This window comes from Mytilus edulis, chromosome 5 (assembly GCF_963676685.1).
Source record: "Mytilus edulis chromosome 5, xbMytEdul2.2, whole genome shotgun sequence".
Classification (NCBI taxonomy): domain Eukaryota; kingdom Metazoa; phylum Mollusca; class Bivalvia; order Mytilida; family Mytilidae; genus Mytilus; species Mytilus edulis.
In genome coordinates, this window is record NC_092348.1 from 15747230 (window position 1) to 15763771 (window position 16542).

General features: G+C 32.6%; 1 protein-coding gene across 2 annotated transcripts; it reads left to right on the plus strand.

The window, feature by feature from the left end:
* Nucleotides 1-2552: 2552 nt before the first annotated feature.
* LOC139523080 (transcription termination factor 4, mitochondrial-like) lies at nucleotides 2553-5398 on the plus strand. 2 transcript variants are annotated; one of them, XM_071316842.1, is made up of 2 exons: nucleotides 2553-2728; nucleotides 4181-5398. In XM_071316842.1, exon 2 carries the CDS (start codon nucleotides 4306-4308, stop codon nucleotides 5335-5337), a length of 1032 nt encoding a protein of 343 aa, XP_071172943.1. In that variant the 5' UTR covers nucleotides 2553-2728; nucleotides 4181-4305; the 3' UTR covers nucleotides 5338-5398. The 2 variants fall into 2 exon arrangements, with proteins under 2 accessions (XP_071172943.1, XP_071172941.1); XM_071316840.1 differs by having other exon boundaries at nucleotides 2584-2728; nucleotides 4365-5398.
* Nucleotides 5399-16542: the final 11144 nt, after the last annotated feature.

Genomic DNA, 16542 nt, shown 5'->3' on the forward strand with positions numbered 1-16542 from the left:
GCCCTGAAAGGACAAATGCAAAATAGTTCAGATGAAAAACTATTGCCCTGAAGGCCACTAGTTTATGAACAAAACAATAACTGAGAAACAAGTATGATATACAATAACCAGGAAACTACAGGCTCCTGACTGAGGACAGGCACATACAGAATAACAGGCTCCTGACTTAGGATAGGCACATACAGAATAACAGGCTCCTGACTTAGGATAGGCACATACAGAATAACAGGCTCCTGACTTAGGATAGGCACATACAGAATAACAGGCTCCTGACTTAGGATAGGCACATACAGAATAACAGGCTCCTGACTTAATAGGATAGGCACATACAGAATAACAGGCTCCTGACTTAGGATAGGCACATACAGAATAACAGGCCAGGCGCGTAGCTGCATATACGCTAACACGCAGTTGCGTGCACATCGATTCTGCATCAAAAAAAAAATATGGCAAAATAAAAATATTAATTAAATGATTAAAGGAAACACATATGTTGTCACTTTTTTTTTATTAATGAAATGTCATTAAATAACGGCATTTGGTTTCAAAATAAAAGTTTTATTGGAGATCATGACAAAATCGGACAGTAACTTGTATCTTTTACAAGATTTGAATTTGTTATACTCAGTCTAAGACATGTAGTTTCGGAGCACATTTTATTGAGTACGGTTTATCTGTTTGGAATGAGATGTACCAATCGGCATTAGATTTATCAGATCCTGAGGCGATGTGTTCGACAGACAACAAGACCCAATCACCCTGCAAACACGCCAAAACAGTATTGGAAAGTCTCATTATATTTTGCGTTCATAGACCATATGATAATGAAACTGGAGAGTGAAGTCGCGTCTGGTATTATTAGAAAATCGCTTCTTTGCGCCGTATCTGCTTCCTTGTGTTGTTGGAAATATAACAAACGAAGAAATCTCTGAGACATACGAAACTGACCTGGTATGTAAATTTGACAAATTCAATTGGGAGGTCGCTCAATAGCGAACACGTACGCTGATTTATAACACCTCGCGAGTGCTACCGTGGAGATATATCAAGGTACTACGTCTGTTGAAAACTTGCAAATGTACGATCAACAATGAACAACGACGGGTTATCATCGCTAGCATTACTGCATATTCATCGGGAATTCAGTGTTAATATTGACAAAGTAATAGAGAAGTTCGTTTCTGCCTAGACCCGAAGAGCAGATTTTGGACAATTTTGAGTAATTTCGGTATCACAAAAATGTGTTGTTTATGTATTCAATTTACCATGATTTACTCTATTCAGAAGATTAATTAATAGTTTTCATTCATAAATTGTTTATAAGTCCTTTCTACATTTAGCTCCTCTTTTAACCGTCCTATGACCGAAAACCAAAAAAAAAAAAATCTGCATAAAAGGGTCCAAAATTTTTTTCGCCTCTCTCCGCTCGGCGGTAGTTGCTTGCACATCGTTTCGTTCTAGCTACGCCCCTGCAGGCTCCTGACTTAGGATAGGCACATACAGAATATGGCAGGGTAAATCATATTTTCTAGCAAAACTCCACCTTACTTTGGATAGTGGTGTAGCAGTACAATATAAGAATAAACTATATAATGTCCCTCAATAATTAATTTTTTGAATAATTTTATACTGAAAAAATCATATAGATTATGAAAAACAATAATATTTTTTTTATGGCAATCAAAGGATTGTACACCCTCTAATCCTCCCCATTGGATCACCACCAGATTACATAAATTATATATATATATAGGTGTTGCTTTTGAGCCTCTGTGCATCACAGATTAAATTCACCATTAACAATTTTATAAAACAATGCTAATTTGAATTTTTCACACCTTAACTGAAACTATTAATATGAGAGTTTCTAAATAACTTTTACATGGTTATGCATTCTAAAAAAAGTTTGGGTGCACAAAGATGAGAAAAAATATGGAACTGGATGGAAAACAAGTTTAGGTGTTTTTTTTTGTTTTTTTTATAACAACCATTTGCTTCATACTAACAACCCATCAAATTTGGGAATTCATGATGGAAAAATGGTATCTGATGAAAAATTTTGATACCCTCCCTCTCTTTAATTCAAAGACAGTTGTGGATCCAGAAATTTTTAAAAGGGGGCCCATTGACTGCCTTAGAGGGGACCCACTCCAGTCATGCTTCAGCGATTCCCTTTATAATTTACCAAATTTTTCCCACAAAAAGGGGGAGGAGGGCACTAGCAAAACTATCTGATGTAGCCTTAACTATAGGGTTCATTCATAGTCATGGTTTATAGGTTAGGGGATTTTCTAGACTCGTTAGGGTTAGGTTTTATTATTAGAGCAAGTGTTAGGCTAAGTATTGGTTTAATAGGGTAAGGTTTAGGATGAAGGGTAGGTCTATATGGGTTGGTACCCCTGACAGTAAAAGAAGGCCACTTAAGCTTGTACACAGTTAAAACAAAAGTGAAAATTTTATGGGTTAACATTCAGTGCTGGTATTGCAGCTTTGGATGGTGCTCCAATAAACGGAGGAATATACGTACATACATTATTATGCATTATTATTTCGTTTCTTTCCCCGTCAACATATGGACCTATTGGAGTAATTCTTCGACCTCTACTAATCTGAACTGCAACTCATTTAATGATGGTCTGGGATCGAATTCGCTGTGATACAGTTTGTGTGTGCTGACAAAGCAATCAACAACTAACGACTTCGCCAGGAAATAATACCGTGAAAACAGGTAACCCACTGAGGGGAGGACTCAAAGCACACATGGCATGCACCTTTCCTTTTAATATAGATATACGTATACTATTTGATCAAATATCAACATGCAACACAATTTACAAAAGTAGTAATACTAGTATAAAACAATGACAGACATGTAAACATACTTAAATCATAAAACCTTAAAACAATTTGAAAGTTGCAGAAAAAACGAGTATGTTACTCTTAAGTTTTTTTGTGAAAAGAGATGCTGCCGACCAAGTTTCATTCAGAACACATCAAACATTCAATGGATATAGTGTAAAGACGTCATTAGCAGTCAGAGAAAAACATGACCTCGTGCAATGTCAAGTGTCTAAGTTCAAAAATGGTCTTTTGGAAGAATTTTGTGTCCTGAATTTTTTTACCCAATAAAAGGAGAATATAGTTATGATAGAAGTGTCACTGGCACAGGTGATCTCTCCTTTGTTAACAGGTGGAAAGAGCAAAATATACAAGGGTTGTTGAGTACCATACAAGTTTTTTTTAGGTACATGACATAAATTAATAACCAAGTCATTTATTAAGACAATTAACGTAACGGGTACCCAAATTGCAAAGAATACCCAAATTGCACCTATTTAGCAAAAATAGCAGTGGAAATCTTACAAGATTTCCTAGAGACTAAACAAGTTGTATTTTTAAAATCCGATAGTATGCACGTCTTTCAACATAGGTAAATATATTTAGATATATATATACAAAACGTTTACAGTATTTATCAACAGATGAAGTGTTTACTGAAAAAGCAAAATGTACTGAAACGTCGCCATGCGACGTCATCAAAATGTCATCGTTTTAAAATTAACAAAAACAATATGTTTCAAGTATCCATTTCTTAAAAAAAGAATAATCAGCATGGACAAATATCCAATTGTTCAAAATATTTGAAAAAAGTAAACAAAAGCTCTGTTATTCGACTTTTGACGATGCAATTTTAAGCATGGATGCAATTTGGGTACTCCTCATTACAGAATCATTGATGATTTGGAGGTTAGTTCAGACCAATTTTTCTATGATTCCATATGAATTGAAAATCAAATTGATGAACCTATATAATAAAGAAGGATATGGCTACAAAATAAACACTAAATGGAAATTTTTGTCTTGATCATAAAAAGAGGTAGTTGAAAAAACTGTCAAAATAGGTGCAATTTGGGTACCGTCACGTTACACTATCCAGTCTCTGATACCAGACATGCCAGGATACTGAAATTTTATAATTAATTCTGTAATTTCAAATTCTAGCTTTATTATACATTTTGTACATGTTTATCATGTTTATACAAATGTATTAATGTTTATCATGTTTATGAAAAATGTACACAAACACACTTCTATATAATTATGACATAGATACATGTAGTGTGCAAAAACTGATTACTAATACATGTATATAGTTTAAAGTACTATTGATATTTTTTAGATTTTTAGTGACACCTTTGAGGTGTAGAAGATTATTCAGATACTGAAGAAGAAACATTAATTCTGGATTGTAAAAGAGGATAATCTAGATTTCTGAGGTTTTATAGTCACATTAATTTAAAAACTATGTTCCATTGTAAGTTTCTTCATGCTGTTATGAAAAACAGAGCATTTCTGGTTTTCAGATATGGGGCCAATTATATGACCATGTCTTCTAGGTCAGTACATTATTGTATTAGAGGCAGTATAAAATGTTGGAATTTTCATGAAACCAGCTGTCAGTCTTTCCATGTAAGACATTGTGTCTCTGAAGCAGCTCTTACTAACATGAAGGAAAGAGTGACAACAAACTATGAAATACAGATTGAAGAAACAACAGACAAAATTTATGAATATTACAGAAGTTGCAACATAATGATTGTGTCATCAGGAAAAGAGAGAATAAAAGACTATGTCCAGCATCTGATTAATTTAAAGTTGAAAATAAAGGATATTGAACAATTGATGTTAACATCGCCAAAGATTCTCATCACGGAAGACATGTGTACACTTACAAAACAGTTAAGAGAGTATGGATTTTCTCCTAAACAACTGGTTCACATACTCAGTAAGTTTCCAGATATTTTAGACATGAACTTTGAGACATTTCTTAAGAACTTAGAAATATTTCGTAACATTGGGTTTAATGATGATGTCCTTATGACTCTGGTTGTTTCCGATCCAACGATTTTATTACTTGAACAGGAATATGTAATTCATCGTGTTGATGAACTTAAAAAAATGTTTTTATCAAAGTCAGTTCTACAGTTAATTGTAAAGTCGCCTTTGGTTCTTACGGAAGATATAAATATGATCCATTTGAAATATGAATATGTTTCTCATCGAATGGGAGCAACACCAGGACAGGTTATACGTAGCAATTTATTTTCTCACTCGATGGACTATATCAAGTGTAGGCATCAGTTCTTAACAAGAGCAGGACTGTACAAGAAAATTACCAAGGATACAGGTGAAATAGGCAAGAATCCATCACTTCGGGAAATGTTGGACACAAGTGATGAGATATTTGCCAAGAAACATGGCAAAATGACAGTAGCTGAATATCAAACATTTGTTAAAATATTTGAAAAAGAGATGTCTGCTGAGGAGGTGGACTGAAGTCATTAAAACATGAAAAAGAGGAAATTGATTGATTTGGTACATAAATAATAAAAAAAGATTTTTGTCGTTTTATTTTAAGAGAATATAGATATAAACATGATAAAAAGATGTGGTATGAGTGTCAATGAGACAACTCTCCAGGTGCAGATCCAGCCATTTTAAAAGGGGGGGGTTCCCAACCCAGAGTAAAGGGGGGGTTCCAACTATATGCTCCCATTCAAATGCATTGATCGGCCAAAAAAAGGGGGGTTCCAACCCCCGGAACCCCCCCTCTGGATCCGCCACTGCTCTCCATCCAAGTGACATTTACTGACAATTTATCAAAGAGCATATATTTTGAATAAAAAGATATGAAGGGTATATTTCAATGAAACAGCAACCCAACACAAAAATAAACAAAAGATGTGAAGAACAACCTGTAGAAAGCAACAAACAGTAATCAATAAAATACAGGTGTCTACACACTATGTTATGTTCTATGCTGAACCAGTATATAAATGCTGTGTATAAATTGAAAAGAAAGTTGCTGCTGTCATTCCATCTGCACCAAATGGTTTCACAAAAATGATATGGGCAATCCATGCTTTGATTCAATAATTGTTTACCGATTTTAAGGTGGATCAAGGGGATATATTCCCTCATAAAATTTTTCTTATACTTTGCCAAAATTTAGAATATACCATGTTTCTTCAAAAATAAAATAAAAAAGAAAGTTTAATTTATTCATTGGGAGACTTATTCCACCGGAAAGGAACAGTTATCAATATCCTGTAGAAAATCTTGTACAGTATTGCAATTCCAAAATAGGTGTTCTATAGACTCATTATCTGATTTACAAAATGTAGATAAAGGATCATCAGTAAATTTTATTTTAACTAAATACTGATTTGTGGCAATAATGCAATGGTTAATCCTATATTGCAACCACTGTAATTTACTTTTTTTAGTAACAGGAAAAGGCAGTCTGAAAATATTTTTCCAGTTCAGATTCTGTTCACCTAAAATTTTAACCCACTTAAGCTGTCCTGTAGGAATAACATTATTTCTTGTCAGTACAGAATACATATCTTTTGATCCTTTACAATGTTTTAAAAATATTTGTAGACATGTTGGTATAAAAGGACAAACTAATTTGTAAGATCCTTTAGGGAAAGATTTTGATGCCTCTTTCACTGCCAAAATAACACTGTAAAATTTGAGAAAATCTGTGTTAATGTTATATATTTGCTTAAATTGGTAAAATGAAACATACAATCCATTTTGGTCAACTATATCATTAATAGTTATCCCACAAAGACGCGGTTGATTATAAGTTTTATAGTGGATTTGACATTCCCGCCATAATGTTACAGAACAAAGGAAAGCATGCATAACAAAGAAACTCAAACTGGGGTGATCCGGCTCAGATCACCCCTGTTAGAACAAAGGAGCTGGGATGTAATTTACAAATCTAATACCGCTTTTGAACCATTCTTGATAAATTACTGATTTATGACCAATCTTTCAGCCATAGTGGATTTTTGATAAAAATGAATCATAAGTAAAATTTCTTTCTTTTTGAATAATCATTTCCCAGGATCTTAGTACATCTTTCCAAAAATGGTTGTTAACTGTCATATACAGTTGTCTAATATAATCAACACCACAACTAAACAACTTTCTTTTATCTATATTTGACATGAAAATATTTTGCCATTTACTATCTCTCTGCAAACTCCTCCTAATCCATGTTGATTTAAGTGCTGCAATGAACATATTCAAATCAAGCATTTTCAAACCTCCCTCCAAATAATCTTTTGATTTTTGTTTACCTTCTTCATTTAGTATACAAGAAACAAACTTTACATTGACCAATGAACCATAAAAATAGGGTCAAGGTCAGATTATACCTGCTAGAAATAAATACATTACAATCATTCCATACACAGTTGACCTAATAACTAGTATTTGAAGAAAGACCAAAAATAAAAAAAATAACATTGAGCAATAAACCATGATAATGAGGTCAAGGTCAGATGACACCTGCCAGTTGGACATGTTCACCTTACAATCAGTCCATACATCAAATAAAGTAAACCTATTGCTAAAAAGTATCTGAGATATGACCTTGACACAAAACCTTAACCTTGTCCACTGATCCATAAAATCATCGGTTGATGTCAACGGAAAACTGTCTGAGAGGCATGATGACCTTGCAAGGTACGCATATAGTTATCCTATTACTCATAATAAGAGAGAAATTAGCATAGCAAACAAATCTTAACTTTTCTTCAAGGAGTCACTGAAAATTAGGTCTAGGACAATGGACAGATAGAATCTTCATAACATAATACATTTGTACATCGACACAGACAAAGTTTTAAGCATCTTCCAACTTAATATATATACTACTTAATTAATTAAGCTAGTTAGTTATTAAACCAGGCCTCCTCCGGATCACTATCCCTATGTATCGCTTTCTGCGACAATAAAAACTATAAACAGACAAAAATCAGCAATACAAGATCGACATTGTTGTATATGCTGCTTGCACATAAGATATAGGTGAGCGGTCGACACAGATTCTTTAGAGCCTTTACTTTTTACTTTACGTTTGATTGACATGTGTTTTCAATAGACTGACGGTCAAATTTTTCACTTATGAAAACAATTTTGCTCATCTTCGTGTATACTTCTTTTTTTATTCCTTCCTATAAGGTCTTCCTGAAATGACGTCCGTTAACTTCAGGCTCTTTTATATAGATTGTATCCCCTCTCTCATATATTACGTTTGGTAATATATGCTGATTGCCTTTATCCTATTTAAATTTTAATAAAGATTCCTATTTTGACTTTCAACTAGGACTATTTATTTGGTATTATAGTAATAGTCCATACTTTCAACTAGAAATTGACATTACTGGTCGGTTGGGCCATGAACTTAAGTTCCCATTGTGAACCTTACATTTCTATGTACCAAAAAGAAAAATCACAAAAATACTGAACAACAGAATCTGCATATGGATTCGACATCTACAAGTAGTTAAAACACAGGTTTTGATTTTTCCTAAATTAACTTGTTTGATATATGGTTTCTGCTGACAGAAAGCTATTAACCCAATGGTACTTTTTAACGTTGTTTCACGAGTTTGATTGATGTTTAGTTGACCTCTTTGACCTATCGACGTCGATCAACATGGTAGCTTTTTCTTTTCATAATTTATGACATAGCCGAAAGTAACTTGTTAGATTGAAATATGCATAGACTGGTGCCACAAGCAGATGCTAGAATTTGGAAAGGGGACCCTAAACTAGTCAGAGGTTGGATTGGAACAGGTAAAATGCTGGATAGACCACAAATGAAGAGTTATAAAGGAAAGAAACGCCCCCTTGTCCCTCTGATTCCGCGTCTGACTAGTGAATTAAGAACTGCCCACCACTCGGAACGTACTGTGTTCATCTTAGTTTTTGGTTAGGTTCGTTTTTCTCTATTTTGTTTTTTTTCAAGAAGGAGAGAGGCCAAACAAAAATTTCTCATTGGAAGGGGTTAGCAGACAAAATACAGTAAACGGGGGGGGGGGGGGGGGGGGGGGGCAAGGGGGGTCCCAATAACAGCAAAACAGCAAATTGATTTGGCTTATAACAGATAACAAGGAATTAAAATGGACAAAAACAGATAACAGTAAATGAAATATTAAAATTAGTTGGGTCCTTGACAAATCCAGTATTTCTTATTACGGGTATAATCCTTTGTAATGAAATACATTTTCTATGAACATGATTTTTAGAGTTTTAGAGAAATATTTGGTATATTCTTGTCCGTCCGTTGTCAACATTTCGGACATTAACTCAAACACTCTTTAACCAATTTACATAAGACTTTGGGAAATTGTTTATATCTGGGTCATTTTCAAAAAATGTCGAATTTTGAAATTGAAAATTTTTTTAAAAGTTACTTATTCATACAACCCTCTACATAAGCAAATCAAAACAAACAGTACTTTAAGAACAACATATTAAAAGATGCAATCTTAATGATGTCATACAAGAATATCTTGAAACATTTTTTGATCGGTGGTACAATATTTTGTCTATCCTGTTACCATTTTCAAAAGAAATTTTGGGTTATTAAGAAAAGGTTCAGATAAAATGTTAAGCATGTTTTACGTAGCCAATTAGATGGTTTTCAAGAGAATGAACTTTTATATATATTCATTCTGTAAAATAATAGATTATTTGCCAATTTTCTAGGTTGTACTGCAAAATGGCTCTAAAAATTGGTTTTCAAAGGTTGTAAAAATTACCACCAGTAATGCAAGTCTAAGATAGCAATTTATATTGTTCGGCCTTTTTCACCCTTTCAAATAAACCCAACATCAAGTAAATCACTTATAAGTTAATTTACTTTTCTCTTTATTTCGTTGGTAACAGGAACGTACGTTTCTGATATATCACTATATAAAAGTCTATCCTGTTACCTTTTTGTCTATCCTGTTACCGATATTAGTATTGCACCTGCAAATGCTTAATTTGGGAAGATTAAGACGTTATAACCTTAAAATGAGTTCAAACAATGAAATATTTCATTCGTTTTCCACCTACATGTTAAGATAAAAAAAATTAACGACGTTTTTGTCTATAATTGTCTATCCTGTTACTGTAACCATAGCAACCATAGTAACAGGATAGACATAACAGGATAGACAAATTTCTTCGTTTTTGATTGCTGTTGTGAAATAACTACTCCCTTTGGTGAAGTGATTATGGTTTTCTATTGTGAATTTGGTTTCCAACACGTTATAGCACTTTTTACAACCATTCTGTTAGTGTAATTAATCAAAATGGTTGGTAACAGCATAGACATGAAAAAAAGTACGCTCTATTTTTTTCACTAAATGTCTTGAAATTTCTTTTCTCTACACTGTCGTTCAAGAAACGAGGCGTTTTAAATGTAAAGATTACTTTGCATTTTTGAAATCAACACTGACTGATTCAATATTCATAGGGAGAATAATTTAACGACTTATTGAAGTAGCGGTAACAGGATAGACATGAACCTCCTGTACGCTGATTGAATTTAGTTTGTAGATAATCTGTTACATACAATGATAAAGAAGCTACGATTTTTCGTTAGAATTATAATTAACGTTCTTAGAAAGTCCCTTTTGCAGATATCAAGGCGATCAGAAAATCGGAAAAAAATCGTTTGAAATGTGTTTTTCTGACAATGTACGCACACAAATACCCCCAAAATCGGCCTTAAATGCAGTTTAATCTTATCAAAATAGATGTAAGATGTGTTAATTATTAATGTTCTGAATCACAAATCCGACAAGCTTTCATTTAAACCATTACAACTGAAATTTCCATTAGAAATACAAATTTTAGCATGGGTGTACTGAAAATTCGACATTTTTTGAAAATGACCCATCTATTGATGCCAGCTCCCTATCGTTTTTTTTTTTTTTTTTATAAATTTTAGATTTTAAGTTTCTGAGTAATGGGATTTTATTCAATAAAAATGGTAGGTTTTTTTTCTTCAGTTTTCTGATATTTATCTCAAAAATCCTTTCACAAATTTGCAAGGAATTTTGGTGAATTGTTTAGATCTATTGACATGAGCTCCCTTTCATTTTTTATAAATTTACGTGTCCGAGTTAAGGGGTTTTATTAATTAAAAAGGGGGATTTTCTAGTTTTCGGACATAAACACAAAAACGTTGTCAGCAGGTCTCATGAAACTTTGCTGAATTGTTTATATCTATTGTTATAAGCGCCCTTTTGATTTTTATTAATTTTCGATTTTATGTTATTCAGTTGAGGGGTTTATTCATTAAAAAAGATTGTATTTTCCAGTTTTCGGACAATAACTCAAAAATGTTTTCAGCAGTTCTCGTGATACTTTGATGTATTGTTTATATACATGATATATATTGACTGAAGCTACCTTTCGATTTTGATAAATATCTGATATGACATTGAGAAGTTATCGAATATTTCAAAAAGGCGACGGGCGTATCATGCGCTCATGGAGTAGCTGTTTATTTGTTATAGAATACTTTTTCAGCATTTATTGTTGTATGTAGTTATGGAAACTCACACATGCTTGTAATTTAACTAGTCTGTAATTAAATTGAGAATGGAAATGAGGAATATGTCAAAGAGACTAAAATGATATCTAGTAAAAATTCAAGGGCAGTTATGGTATCAAAGTAGGTCCAATTGACATAGTTCTTGTGTTTTTTTGCTACTAAAAAATGACCTAAGAGAGTTTGAATATTTATATTCGCATTCTGACTTTTTAAATGCCCATTTAATTAATGAGGTGTGTGAATTTTTCTGAATAAGACTATGAGGCAAAGTTGTATATATAGGGTAGAAAAATCAAAAGCACCAATTATCTTTAAAGCATGCAATTTAGCAAGTACCTCGAAGCAATTTTGACACTCCAAAAGTTATTTATTCCACTATTCCCAAAGGCCTTATTTGAACATTTTTGTACCAAGTCTACTAGTTAGTAGAATACAAAGTAGCTTAATAGGGGAACAATGGCTTGAAGACGAAATAAATCTTTGTTTGTAATGAGTTATGTGCAGCGTCGGAACCCAGTACATGGTGGGAACTTTCATTGTACAATGTATTTGGTTCTGCTTTGTAAAGAGCTGATTCTATGTACCATATTATAGTATAAAAGGTTAACTGGTTGTAAGGACCTAGTACTTAATTGAGTTCCTTGCTAGATATTCCTTTTTGTCATATTAAGAATTGTTCTTATTTAATATGTTCGTACGGGAAACAAGGAACATTACTCTTCATACAAAAAAATAAGATAATTCTAAATAAATGTTCCACTGAAAAATAAATGGAATTAATTACAAAGGCCATGATAATCATAAGATATACTGGAATTGTCCTGGACCTCACTCCTGTGATGGGTATATGTTAATGGAATCCTTCTTCGAATACGGAACCAACATATTAGTAGTGGTAGACTCCAATGTCCAATGATCATCAATTTCTACCGACTTTGGCTGTCAAAAAAATGCTAACAGTCCAATTTTCAATAACAGTTAACAGCAAATACATTATCACAATAACAGATAACAAAAAAACTAAAATCCCAATAACAGCTAACAATGAATAAGACAATAACAGCTAACAGCAAATATATTTTCAGAATAACAGATAACAAAGAATTAAAATGCCCCATAACAGCATAACAGCTAAACCCCTTGCCCCCCCCCCCCCCCCCCCGTAAACATGTAACGATCCAAGATAGAGAGAGAGTCACATTGCATTAAGCCCTTTACTGGACTGTAAGCATTCGTTGATACCGTACAGTTTATTTTTGTTTGGACCGATTATTGTCCTTCAGTTGTCTTTTGTTTTTATTTCCGGTATGTTGTCTCATTAGTGTACAAATTCTCCTTTTATACATATGTATTAACAGTACAGTCCTCTTGGGAAATAAAGTAGATACAATTTTGAAGAACATTTGATTTCAAAATCAATGATTCGAGTATGTTGATGATAAATGCAAAATTAAACACAAAACATTTCTCTTTCACCAGTTCTCCAAATAACTAAAATATTTTAAGACAACCAATGCTGAGATGCCTATGGCAAACCCTTTTATATTTATTCTTTCTTTTAGATATCACATATAATATATATAAGATATCTCATGTTATATGTTATATATCTCATATGATATATAAGATTTCATAAAAATTATTTAAGATATCCTATAATGTTAATGTGTATTTATCATCTCGAAGTTAGAATAAAGAGTAGAACAGCTTGTCATAGTTTCCTATAACGGCGACACACCCCATTTATGAATAAAAAGAAACATTGTCCTAAACAGCAATTCAAAGAGACTTATTGACAAAAAAATAAAAATAAAATTCGTCTCTAGTATTGACAAATTGCATTAAGCCCTTTACTGGACTGTAAGCATTCGTTGATACCGTACAGTTTATTTTTAACCGGATTTTTGTGACAAAAATGTCGGTTATTGATTTGGGGATGTACGGCGGGCGGGCGGTCGGTCGGTCGGTCGGTCGGTCGATCGGGCGGGCGGGCGACAATCAAATGTTGTCCGTGTATTAACTCATGAACCGTTCAACCAAAGCTTTTAAAATTTTAATATGTTGTTACTGACAACTAAATGAAGGTCAAGTTCAATAATGGGGATTTTGACTTTTACCGTTCAGGAGTTATGGTTCTTGAAAGATTGGAAAATGGAGTTTCCAGTCGTGTCCGTGCATTTACGCATGAACTGTTCTACCTAAGCTTGCCAAATTTTAATATGTTGTTACTGATGACAAAATGGAGGTCAAGTTCAATAATGGCGATTTTGACTTTTACCGTTCAGGAGTTATGGTTCTTGAAAGATTGAAAAATGGTGTTTCCAGTCGTGTCCGTGCATTTACGCATGAACTGTTTTACCAAAGCTTCCCAAATTTTAATATGTTGTTACTGATGACAAAATAGAGGTCAAGTTCAATAATGAAGATTTTGACTTTTACCGTTCAGGAGTTATGGTTCTTGAAAGATTGAAAAATGGTGTTTCCAGTCGTGTCCGTGCATTTTCTCATGAATCATTCAACCAAAGCTTTTGAAATTTTTATATGTTGTTACTGATGGCAAATTAGAGGTCAAGTTCAATAATGACGATTTTGACTTTTACTGTTCAGGAGTTATGGTTCTTGAAAGATTGTGAAATGGTGTTTCCATTCACGTTGTTGCATTTACTCATGAACCATTCAATCTAAGCTTTTCAAATTTTAAGATGTTGATACTGATGACAAAATGGAGGTCAAATTTGATATTGACGATTTTCACTTTCACCATTCATCAGTAATGCTTCTTGTGATATTGCCAGGACACAAATAAATATTAATAAATCCGGTTTGCTGTCGTTGTAACAGCCTCTTGTTGTTTGGACCAATTATTGTCCTTCAGTTGCCTTTTGTTTTTATTTCCGGTATGTTGTCTCATTGTCTCTTGGAATATAAGAATAAGAATAAGAATAAGAATACTTTATTAATCCAATTATGGACCCTTGCGGGTTTTAAATTTCATACAATGATTACAATGATTTGTTATAACAATGAAATAATAAAATGAAATACATGACAATAGAACTCTGAACAGTTATTGCATGCACATGGAATAGAAAGTAATATGGGAGACAATCAATCAATTTCTGTAAGGATTATTCCCCTTTAAACAGATATGGTGTTTTGAGTTGCATACAAATGATATGCAGCCCCAACTGATTAGATATAAGGGTATTTTTCTCCCATGTACACACAGCAACCAATTACTAGATATTTATGTATATAATTATATTTTTTGACAATTGCAGGAATATGATAAGCACCTTAGAGTTTTACTGCAGTTTGTTTATAAGCATTTACATAATAATAGAAGAAATATGCATACACATAGAGAAATGTGCACTTAAATTAAATTTTTGAATTTAAAATATATATATATAGATAAACTAAAAGACATTTAGCCATTAACAGAATTTGTGGATCTCAATTGAAAACTCTGGATAAGAAAAATGCATAACTTTTTCAGTATATGTTGATCTTCAGTGGTCATTAACCATAAAAATTTTGATTTGCAGTCCAAGTTATTGAAATTTTGACAGTGTTCATGAGCTTGTGCAAACAGTGATTCTCTACATTGATTATACAATGGACAGTTAATTAAAAAATGAAACTCATCTTCAATATCATTATGAGAACAAAAATTACAAGTCCTCTGTGACCTTTCTATAGGTTTGTTCTTATGTCGGTCTTTTTCTACTCTTAATTGGTGAGCACTTATGCGAAATTTACATAAAATTTGTCTTGATTGAAAACTTTGAATATCAAGATATTTTTCCATTTGGAAATTACTTTTATGAGAAAAATATGTATCTAGCTTTCCATTAACATTATCTTTATCATTGAACCATGCTTTTAAAAATAATGTCTTTAACTTTTTCATAATAAGTTGTTTTAATCTATTAATTGAATAATCAATACAATATGTTTCTTTCAATTCAAGCTTTTGTAAAATAAATTTAACAGAGGAATACCATGTTATAGTGTTATTTTCATGCATATCTTTGTTACATAAAAACGCTTCTTTCAATAAATTTGAGTTACAATGATGTAATCTATGCAGATAGCTTATCATAGATATAACAATATTAAAATATATAGGAAATCTACCTAATTCTGATTGTACAGCAACATTTGTACTTTTATTATTTAAGCCTAGAATATGCTTACAGAACTTTAAGTTCATTTTATCAGCAACATTATTCTGGTATATTTTTTCAAGCACATTTGTAGCATCTTTTTTACAGGAAGCAGAGTTGGTTTTAAACATTCCCCATATCTCGGAGCCATACAAAATAATAGGTTTAATGGTATGGTCAAACAGATGTAAATTTGTTTTAATACTAGCATCTGAGCCAGATAAACATCTATTAAGTTTATATGAAGCTTTTAAAGATTTATTAAATAAGTCTTCTTTTGCATAATTAAATAGGCCACTTGACTGGAATATAACTCCAAGGTATTTATATTTGAAAACAGTTTCAATTAATTCACTTTTAAAATAAAATGGTTCTTTTATGTGGCGTCCACTTTTATTAAAGATTAAGACTTTAGTTTTTTTTAAGTTTACATTAAGGCACCAGGTATCACAGTATGATTCCAATGCCTTCAAGCGCTTTTGAAGTCCATCTGCAGAATCAGAAAATACAATGACATCATCTGCATACATAAGACAGTCTATGCGACTAGTGCTGAGTTTTACACTATCAGGACAATTTAGTAAACAGTTAGGTAGATCATTTATGAATAGATTAAAAAGGGCAGGGCTTAAAACATATATATCGAACACTAAAAAATCATCATATTATTTTCTAAAGAACGTTCCACCATATAGTCCAAGTATTTAACTTTCCACCATATACTCCAAGTATTTTAACAGTCTAACGAAATCGTACTATTTTACGCTCTAATACTTGTCGCAGTAACACTGAATTGATTTCAATCTACTGACTACAATTTTACGTTATTATTATTTTTGTACCTAATTTCAACTAGATGTAATTGAAAAAAATAAATCCTAACTATTATGATAGAAAGAAGACACCGAATGAGATAACAAATCATGGGGTAAATTGTAATGATAATGGTAAGATACTAATGAT

Bases quoted from the DNA above. Each gene is read 5' to 3' on its own strand.
- LOC139523080 (XM_071316842.1), top strand. From the start codon at position 4,306: ATGTTCCATTGTAAGTTTCTTCATGCTGTTATGAAAAACAGAGCATTT.